At 44.4% G+C, this 10000-nt stretch overlaps 2 protein-coding genes across 2 annotated transcripts; both read left to right on the top strand.

Moving 5' to 3' along the window:
* Positions 1-258: 258 nt before the first annotated feature.
* On the top strand, positions 259-1524 carry LOC134095355 (probable pancreatic secretory proteinase inhibitor). Its single transcript, XM_062548823.1, has 4 exons — positions 259-518; positions 627-658; positions 770-882; positions 1313-1524. The coding sequence occupies exons 1-4, from the start codon at positions 470-472 to the stop codon at positions 1356-1358; spliced, it is 240 nt and encodes a 79-aa protein (XP_062404807.1). The 5' UTR covers positions 259-469; the 3' UTR covers positions 1359-1524.
* Positions 1525-1784: 260 nt separating this feature from the next.
* Positions 1785-7050, top strand: exosc3 (exosome component 3). Its single transcript, XM_062548821.1, has 4 exons — positions 1785-2071; positions 3677-3826; positions 5681-5832; positions 6585-7050. The coding sequence occupies exons 1-4, from the start codon at positions 1856-1858 to the stop codon at positions 6790-6792; spliced, it is 726 nt and encodes a 241-aa protein (XP_062404805.1). The 5' UTR covers positions 1785-1855; the 3' UTR covers positions 6793-7050.
* Positions 7051-10000: the final 2950 nt, after the last annotated feature.

Consider the following 10000-nt stretch of genomic DNA (forward strand, 5'->3'; position numbering starts at 1 on the left):
ACGAAAACAACATGCTCTAATTTTGTCATCCGAATATTACAGTAAGGTCTGACTGATACAGCACGTGGGAGCGGCGCTGGATCACAAATACATCTGCTCGTGCCCCTCCCACGCCGAACTGTTTTAGTGATGTGATCCAGCTCACGCGCTTTAGCTTGCGCTCAGCACTATTCGTTCACCGGAATGTTTATCCCTCAATAAAGACCGGACAATAGCGGCGCGTGGGGAGGGCACGGAGGGGGTCTGCGTCAAAACATCTCCACGCGCATGATGATATATCACAGCCAACAACTCTTCAAGCCCAAGCCACTAACGGGGCCTGGCAGACGCACCACACGCACGTGAAATCCCGAAAGAAGCACTGCCAACGGAGAGCAGACAGGAGTTAAGCCCGACCCCGAGGACACGACTACTCCCACAGACTGGGTTCACCGTGCGCTCGTGCCACCCACTCCCATTCAGCGGCAGAATGCGTGCAGCCCTTGTGCTTCTGTGCCTGGCCGTTCTCTACTCCGCCGGTAAGACCTGCTGTCAGGAACGAACAAAGTCCAAATGGATCGAGGTGTTGAGTAAACGGAACTATCCCTTCTAGACTTATAACGGAAAATGTGTTTGTATATTTGCAGACGCGGAAGACAAGTCGCGACTCTACAGAAGGGTGAGATGTGCGCGCCCTCTCTGATCTTCATGTCGTCTGCATTCTGGGCCCATTTGACCAAGATGTGTTCTCTCTCTTGTTCTCTCTTTGTGTGTATGTACGTGTGTGTAGCCTGCGTGCGGGGATATGACCGTGACTCAAGCATGTCCCCTCAACTATTCTCCTGTGTGTGGGAACGACGGAAACACATACCCTAACGAGTGCGCGCTCTGTGTGCACAGACTGTAAGTACCATCTCGCTCCTTATGGTGTGTGAGTGTGTGTGTGTCCATGAGAGTTATTAGAGAGAGAGGGTGTGTGTGTGTGTGTGTGTGTGTGTGTGTGTGTGTGTGTGTGTGTGAGAGAGAGAGAGAGTGAGTGAGTGAGTGAGTGAGTGAGTGTGTGTGAGAGAGAGAGTTATTACAGTGTGTGTGTGTGTGTGAGAGAGAGAGAGAGAGTGTCCATGAGAGTTTTTAGATGTGTATGAGTGGCTCAGCTGTCTGGTTGTTCACTTGCATTAGGCTCCTGGAGATGTGCGTCTTTGCGCACAGGCTATAATGGTGAGGTCATACGTCTTCACTCAAGTGTCTTCAAACAACGTCAATTCTTCAACATCTTTCATCATTAGGGGAAATGTTGGCTTGGTTTTGAGTGAGCACTTCCGTTTTCCCGCAGGGAGACCAACGCCGACATCCTGATCGTGAAAGAGGGGCGCTGCTGAAGAGAGAGCACCCGCTTGAACCTGTACTGTGTACCTGTTGAATTAGCATGCATCTGTTTCTTTATTAACCTTCTCTCACTGATATCTAATCTCTCCAACCATCTTTTATATGCATATTGAGTTGTAAAACATTTATTTTGAATATTAAAATGTTAGACTGATTGAATTCAGTGGTTGAGTCTTTTTGCTCGTAGAGTGGTTACATTTAGATTGAAGTAAAGCCCTGAAGACATTCCTATAGCCGTTTCTGTGTTTTGAGTGAAGAACAAATTATATTTGTTGATGATTATTTTTACTGCACATCTAACACCTGTTGCACTGAAAGTTACAGCCAGACAGCGAAAAATTACAGTACCTGTATCATACACTAGATGGCGCTAAAAGACCTGGATATTGCGGTGTTTCCAAACGAGTGTTACAGTGTATTATTTCCCCCTGAAACGTGGATAACACGCATGTCATCGGTGCCACTACTACTGTAGTGAAATCTATACGCCATGTTAAACAGTTTCAAAGAGAAAATTGGCGAGGTTTTATTACCTGGAGATGTCTTTACGGTTGAACCGCCTGCTCCAGAGACCAACTTGAAGTCCGAAAAAGTGGTCTGTGGCCCGGGATTACGACGGGACGGAGATGATGTGCGCGTGTGTAAATGTGGCGTCCTACGGCACAAAACTCCAAACGTGTTTTGGATAGACTCGCAGCAGAAGAGGGTGAGTTGTTCAATTGCTGTGTCGCATCAGAAACTTAACATTTATTGATTTATTTTGGTAAGTCACGTCACAGGGACAACTTGTAACAGTTAGCCCAGCTGGTCTTGTGAAAAAGGCTGTTAGCTGTAGCACGGTTACATGCTGCCACTCAGACATGCCACCACTACGACATGCTTCCATTTAGACATGCCTCTATTTCGACATGCTGCTATTTAGACATGCTGCCAATCCGACACATTTTAGTACCCCCATTCCGACAGTTTACAAATCCTATTTTTTTCCAAGTCAATTTAACGGACCCTATGAGCCCGACGGATGCAAAGTGCGTCAAAAAACACACCCATTGTTCTCTGTTACATTGCTCCGTGATTATTAGTCACAGCGAGATGAGACCTATATTGCATGAAAGAGCAGAACCGGGGCTTTCCAACGAGACTAGACACGTGTCTGTACGATCAAGTATAAAGTATAAAATAAAATCATGAATTTAAATCAAAGTATATCATATTTACAGTCTATATTGCTCTGCGTTCACGCACACAGCCACTGCTCTCGCTTGGATTACTCCGGGACCAGGCATCGCACAGACATGACAAGCATATCAAATGGAAGAGGAGAAACAGAGCTTTCCGTTGATACCAAACACATCGATCCTTTTGTGTTATAAAAACAGACGAAGTGACAAACAAATAAGAATGTCATATAGCTTCGGCTCGCTACTTTCGTTTGATTTACTCGTGAAACGCCTGGTCAAAAATATATGACTTGCATGTCAGATAAAAGAGGAGAGCTAGAGCTATCCACAGATACCAAATACAACCTTCTAGGCCATAAAAAAGACGAAGTGACAGCAAAATAATAACTGTAACATTAATAGCCTATTAATTACCTCATGTCGGAATGGCACGTTGTTTGAAAAAAAAAAGTGAAATACCGCCACTGCGACCATGAAAAAAAAAATGTCGGAGTGGTGGGACTTTTTCCCATAAGGAGACATGCCTCCACTACGACAATTGGACGTCAATGTCGGAGTGCTGGTATGTCGGAATGAACGGCGGATACCCTGTAGCACTAACGTTAGCTAAGTAAACACAAGTCAAAGCAGCCTACATTGTAGTTTACCGCAAGAATTCCGCCAGTCAATAGTTCTACAGGATGTAATCAACAATGGCACATTGATTAATGTTAAATATGTTATATGACTCGGTCCGGTTTAGTTTAGACAGTACGTTAGAGACATCAGTTCTCCGAGTTAGTTTTGGTGCTCTCTTGTTGTGGGGTGGGGGACGGAATGATTATTGTAGGCCTACCAGTGTTGCTGTCAGTCAGGGTTACTGGGAGTGGGAAGTGGGAATTTAGGGGGTGCAAACTTCCCAGTTTGAAGTGGGCGCTCTGGGAGCGCTCCCAGGAGAATGTTTTGACATCACTCAACACAGTGGACACTCTCACTCCGGAAGTGAGGAGTTTATAAGTGGGAATCTTCTCACTTCTCAGCCCCATGAACGCACTAGAAGCCCACCCTACATTATACACAGGGCTCAAATTGCCGAGGAGAACTAGGCAGGCTGTCCCCAGCTGCTCACACCGCTGTTGTCTTCCTCACAGTACGTACCGGTGAAAGGGGAGACGGTGATTGGCGTGGTGACGGCCAAATCAGGAGACATCTTTAAGGTGGACGTGGGCGGGAGCGAGCTTGCCTCCCTGTCCTACCTGGCCTTCGAAGGAGCCACCAAGCGGAACCGACCCAACGTACAGGTGAGCCTTGGGCAGCGTACCGTGTTCAGGTACACGAGCGTACAGGTGTACAGGTGTTCAGGTACACGAGTGTACAGGTGTTCAGGTACATGAGCGTACAGGTGTTCAGGTACATGAGCGTACAGGTGTACAGGTGTTCAGGTCCACGAGCGTACAGGTGTTCAGGTACACAAGTGTACAGGTGCTCAGGTACACGAGTGTACAGGTGCTCAGGTACATGAGCGTACAGGTGTTCAGGTACATGAGTGTACAGGTGTACAGGTAGGCTACATGAGTGTACAGGTGTTCAGGTACTGTACTTGAGTGCATGTGTTCAGGTACATGAGCCTTGGGGAACAGGTGTTCTCAACCGAGTCGAAGTCACTCAGACCCACGTGTGGACTGTGACTGTTAGTCTAGTTTATTATGCTAAAAAGTAACTCATTTGAGCTATTTGAGGTAGAAATGGGGACATATTACCCTTTCTTTAACACACACACACACACACTAGGGCTGGGCGATATACCGAATATACTCGATATATCGCAGTTTACAGTACGTGAGATACATTTTTTGTCATATCGCAAATATCGAGTATTTCACAATTTTCGTCATTTTTGCAAGCGGCAACCTTTTACTGTGGCGGCAACACTGCTGTTCTGTGCAGACCTGTGTCCCTATCCATCGTAACCTCTCCCCAACGTGAACACTCACCAACAAATCCTGAACTATCTATTCAGATGAGGGTGTGATGTCTAGGTTAGCAGACGAGAAGAAGTAAACTTTCAGTTCAAAACAAGCAGCGGTAGCATGTCTAGGCCAGTGTTGTTCAACAACGAGTTAGGTTAATAGATGGAAGCAGTTCTGATTTGGTTATAGCCTAATTTCCAGGGTTTGGACTGGTATGGTTTATCCTAGCCTGCTGCATCATACTGACATGATTTAAAACATCACTGGGTAAAAGTGAGAATTCATGAAGTTCTTTTGAGAAAATGTAAAAATATCGAGATATATATTGTATATTGTGAAATGGACTAAAAATATCGAGATATTATTTTTTAGCCATATCGCCCAGCCCTAACACACACACACACACCAAAAGCAGTCAGCAAACACAATAAGAGTTGGGACCAGGGTCATTCCACCTCAATTCAACAAATGCCTTCTGGTTGACCATCTCAGATTTCCTTCAACATTTTACCACCTGAAGAGTAACCATTTAAACTAACTTAGCCAAAATATTAGATTGGTATACCTAATACATCCAGAGAAAAACATTTTTGAACATGGTACTCCCCTTCTGATTTTTGGCACATTGGCGCCCTCATCTAAATCTGCAGCAAAGTTCAAATGTCATTATCTCAAAAAGTTTTCAAGCTAAAGATTTCAAATTTTCTGTGAATAATGATTGCTACCTATAGGTTTCACATATGCATTCGTAGGCCATATGTATTGATACTGACTGTGTTTCAATCTTGTGAAATCAGAATAAAAATTGCACCCACATTGGGTGCACCATTACACAATTTATAAACAAAATGTTTGGCAAATGGTTACGTCTCTACAGAAGTGTTTAAGCTGTCTTTGAAAAAGTAATTAAGAGGTGTCTATATTGCTTTTTTGTTGGAAGTATTGTAACACAAAACTGAAAAATAATCAATTTGGATGATATTATATCTCCCCATTACAGAGGTATGACAAGCTATACTAATGAATTGAACACATCTCCAGAAAGAGTATGAAATGGGCTTTCAGACTGTGAAATTTCAAGATGGTGTTATTTAAATTTTATTTTTAAAAATATTTATATTTATATAATATTTATAAATGTGTGTGTGTGTGTGTGTGTGTGTGTGTGTGTGTGTGTGTGTGCAGGTGGGGGACCTGGTGTTTGGCCAGTTCATCATCGCTAATAAAGACATGGAGCCAGAGCTTGTGTGTATCGACAGCTGCGGTCGCGCCAACGGGATGGGCGTCTTCGGAGACGGAGGCTTCCTTTTCCGTGTGTCATTGGGACTCGTGCGCAGGTGTGTACACACACACACAAACGAATGCTCACACTTACACTATCGGCCAAAAGTTTGGCATCACTTAGAAATAATTTCCATTCCACTCCATTATAGAATATCAGTTGCATTGTTTTTTTAATCAGGGCAATAGTTCTCAGATTACATTATGTGCTTACATAATTGCATAAAGTTTCCCAACTACTGTAGATAGAAATGTCAGATCTTTAATGCAGTATCTATATCGCCCATTATCAGCATTCAGCAACCATTCATACAATGTTCCAAAGGCACCTTCTGTTACTCATCTGATATCATTTTAAAATGCTCACTGAGATAACATTGGAGAACCCTTTTCCAATAATGTAAACATAATGATAAAGGTATAAACAATAAAGGTCAATTCAAGTGCATCTACATCAAAAAAGTTTATTTTCTTTTATCCATGCGCCACACACACACACACATGATCTCAATGTAACCGAGTCAAACTTTCATTTTAAAGCCAAATGGCATTTTGAATGGGAATGGTAGGGCCACTACTACAATATTTTGATACATGATCGCTATTTTCAAAACTCTACATGAAACTTTGTTCGAAGTATCATCATTTTCTCTACACATGAACTCGAGCATTGAAAACATTGTTTGCGTACACATTGCTTGCTAAAAAGAAAGGTTTTGGACTAATATATATATGTGTGTGTGTGTGTGTGTGTGTGTGTGTGTGTGTGTGTGTGTGTGTGTGTGTGTGTGTGTGTGTGTGTGTGCAGGTTGCTGGCGCCCCAGAGTGAGATCGTGGCGGACCTGTCGGCTCTGTTCCCGTGTGAGCTGGTGGTGGGGATGAACGGCCGGGTCTGGGTCAAGGCCAAGTCCACCCAGCAGACCCTCATACTGGCCAACCTGCTGGAGAGCTGTGAGAACATGACCGCCACACAGAGACAGGCGCTCTTCAAGAGGGTGGCGGCAGGAGCGCTCTAGAGAGAGAGAGAGAGTGTGTGTGTGTGTGTGTGTGGCCAAGCTGCTGGAGAGCTGTGAGGACAAGGTGCTAGGGACAGGCACTCTTCAAGAGTGTGTATGTGTGTGTGTGTGTGTGTGTGAGAGAGTGTGTGTAGTAGGGAATGAGTGTGTGTGTGTAGGAGAGAATGAGTGTGTATAGGTTCTATGCAGTTGTTCTCTGTTGTGATGTTTGTTTTTGTACCTTTTTGTAAACAGAAATAAAAACAAAATCTGATTTCATCCTGTTGTGCCTGCTGTTCACCTTTACGTGAATCTGAACAACATAAACTGCTGAGTCATTATGTGTATAGGCTGAATGACATTAACTGCTGAGTCAGTTTGGTGCATTTCTCATTTTTCATCAGAATTGAAATTCTCAAAACTTCCAGTTCACACATCATCTAGTCACTTATGCACACTATTAAAGCAATTACCCGTTACTTTAAAACATTCTAATTTCTACATTTAATTTGGGATACTATGCATTATAAAGGTTCTGTGTTGAATTGTTGTTTCTCTCAAAACATTTGCCATTAGTTCGTCGCCTGAGAACAGTCCAAGTGTTCTACTGTTCTTTGTTCTCCACACTCATGTTCTACAGTGAGGACAGTCCAAGTGTGGCCAGAGGGTGCTGAATCGGCAGTTCAGCAGCGTTTTGAAAACACTGACTGGAAAGTGATCGCAACTCAGGCCACTCATGACTCTCACATGGACACTGAATCACACGCCTCCTCCGTTCTGGACTGTGTCAACTCTAACATCCACAGTGTCACCTCCATCAAGCGGATCACCACTCTCCCTAATCAGAGGCCATGGATGAGCAGTGAGCTCAGAGTCCTGCTGAAGGCACGAGACATCATTGCATCCAGATCAGGTGATGCTCAGGCCTACAGCTCATCCAGGGCTAACCTGAATAGTGCATCAAATAGGACAGGCACAACCACAAGCTAAGGATCGAGGATCACTTCAAGAACAACTCTGACTGTCTGTGTCTATAGCTGTGTATCTGTGTCTGTGCCTATAGCGGTGTGTCTGTGTCTATGCCTGTAACTGTATGTCTGCCTATAGCTGTGTGTCTGTGCCTATAACTGTGTGGCTATAGCTGTGTGTCTGTGCCTATAACTGTGTGTCTGTGTCTGTGCCTCTAGCTGTGTGTCTGTGTCTGTGCCTCTAGCTGTGTGTCTGTGTCTGTATCTGTAAACCAGCTTGTTTATCTGTTTATTTCACGCCGGATTTGAGAGACTGTAGTGTGACAAAGCAACCACAGGAGGGCGCTGCAGTCTGCAAACACCAGCATGTCTAGTGGGGCCTCGTGAGGAAGTCACGCGTAGGTGTGTGTGTGTGTGTGTGTGAGAGAGAGAGAGAGAGAGAGAGAGAGAGAAAGAGAGAGCAACAACAGGAAAGAGAGAAAATCAGATCAGCAACTTCTCAGTGTAGGCAAAACACACACACACACTCTTGCAACTTCACATCCTATCAGACAGGGAAAGACCCACACTCAGTCTCTCTCTCATACACACACACACACACACACACACACCTAGCAGAGTGGTGTGATGATGGTAGATTAAATCTATGTTATCACATTATCACGTGACATGAACTCTGGTAACACACACACACACACACTATAGAAAAGACAATATCAGCCTTCTAGATCATATGACCATGAGGAAGACCCCCCCCTCCCCCCCCCCACACACACACATTTAATCAGCTCAGTTACTTCCACCTCTTGTTCCTAGCAGAAGTTCCTAACTATACGATCTTTGTTCCTAGTGTAGAGAGCAGAGGTGAGAGGTGAGGGGTGAAGGGTGAGATGTGAGATATGAGGGGTGAGGGGTAAGAGTTTGTGAAAGTGGCCAGCTGAGCACCTGTTGTGCAGGATGGGGGCAGAGTTTAGATTCTATCAACTGCAGAGGTTAGATTCATATCAACTGCAGAGTTTAGATTCATATCAACTGTAGAGTTTAGATTCATATCAACTGTAGAGTTTAGATTCATATCAACTGTAGACTTTATTCATGCACATGTTTACTCATTTACATGTTTACTCACTTGCATGTTCACTTATACATGTTTACTTGTTTACATGTTTACTCATTTACATGTTTACTTTCACAGAACGTGAGGAGGAGTCACATGAGTTCCCCTTGAGTTGTGTGCGCAAACAAATAGAAGTTTCCTGTCTTTTAATCGACACCTTTTCTCATGCTCTTATGCTTTTATTCTCTCTCCCTGTGTGTGTGTGTGTGTGTGTGTGTGTGTGTGTGTGTGTTAGAGAGAGAGAGAATACCACCTTTTCTCTTAGTTTTACTCTCTCTCCCTCTATGTGTGTGTGTGTGTGTGTTAGAGAGAGAGAGAGAGAGAATACCACAGGGAGTCAGTCAGGATGAATAACTGAGAGTCTGTCATTAGAAGATCTGTTAGTCATGTAGACAAGCAGCTGAGACTACACACACACACACACACACACACACACACACACACACACACACACACACACACACACAGGACAGGTCACTTTGAGAGGGTCACAGCCACAAGGGCAAGGCCCTTGTGTGTGTGTGTGTGTGTGTGTGTAGGAGGGGGGTTATTATGGCTTCTGGATGGGCAGCACCTACAAGCACCACAGCACTACACAGAGAGACACACACACCCACCCACCCACATGTCCAGACACAGTCCCCATGTGCAGTGTAAACACCCCCGATCCAACAGGATGTTATTATCTAACAAAGATAGTACACAACGCATGCAGGCACAACACACAGGTGAGTGTGTGTGTGTGTGTGTGTGCGTGTGCGTGTGGCTGGTCATGGTCTCATGTGTACTGATGGTGTGTGTGCAGATGAGGGAGAATAACGACAGACAGACAGACAGACAGACACACACACACACACACACACACACACACAAACACACACACACACACACTTACACACGATACACTCGTAACCAGACACACTCACACAAACAGATGTTCCTCCACTATAACTAGTAATTAAGACCCAGTTGTGTGTGAGAAACTAGTCTCCTCTCTCTCTCTCTGTCTGTCTCTCTTTCTCTTTCTATCTCTTTCTCTATCTCTTACCCCCCTCTCTCATGTATTGTTGCTTGATTGTTTGTTCGTTCATTCGTTCACACACACACACACACACACACAGACACAGACACAGACACAGACACA

The sequence above is a fragment of the Sardina pilchardus genome, chromosome 11, assembly GCF_963854185.1.
Source record: "Sardina pilchardus chromosome 11, fSarPil1.1, whole genome shotgun sequence".
NCBI classification, from domain to species: Eukaryota; Metazoa; Chordata; class Actinopteri; order Clupeiformes; family Clupeidae; genus Sardina; species Sardina pilchardus.

Bases quoted from the DNA above. Each gene is read 5' to 3' on its own strand.
- LOC134095355 (XM_062548823.1), top strand. From the start codon at position 470: ATGCGTGCAGCCCTTGTGCTTCTGTGCCTGGCCGTTCTCTACTCCGCC. The intron at 659-769 runs GTGAGATGTGCG...ACGTGTGTGTAG, and splicing joins AGTCGCGACTCTACAGAAGG to CCTGCGTGCGGGGATATGAC. The intron at 883-1,312 runs GTAAGTACCATC...GTTTTCCCGCAG, and splicing joins GCGCTCTGTGTGCACAGACT to GGAGACCAACGCCGACATCC.
- exosc3 (XM_062548821.1), top strand. From the start codon at position 1,856: ATGTTAAACAGTTTCAAAGAGAAAATTGGCGAGGTTTTATTACCTGGA. The intron at 3,827-5,680 runs GTGAGCCTTGGG...GTGTGTGTGCAG, and splicing joins GGAACCGACCCAACGTACAG to GTGGGGGACCTGGTGTTTGG. The intron at 5,833-6,584 runs GTGTGTACACAC...GTGTGTGTGCAG, and splicing joins TCATTGGGACTCGTGCGCAG to GTTGCTGGCGCCCCAGAGTG.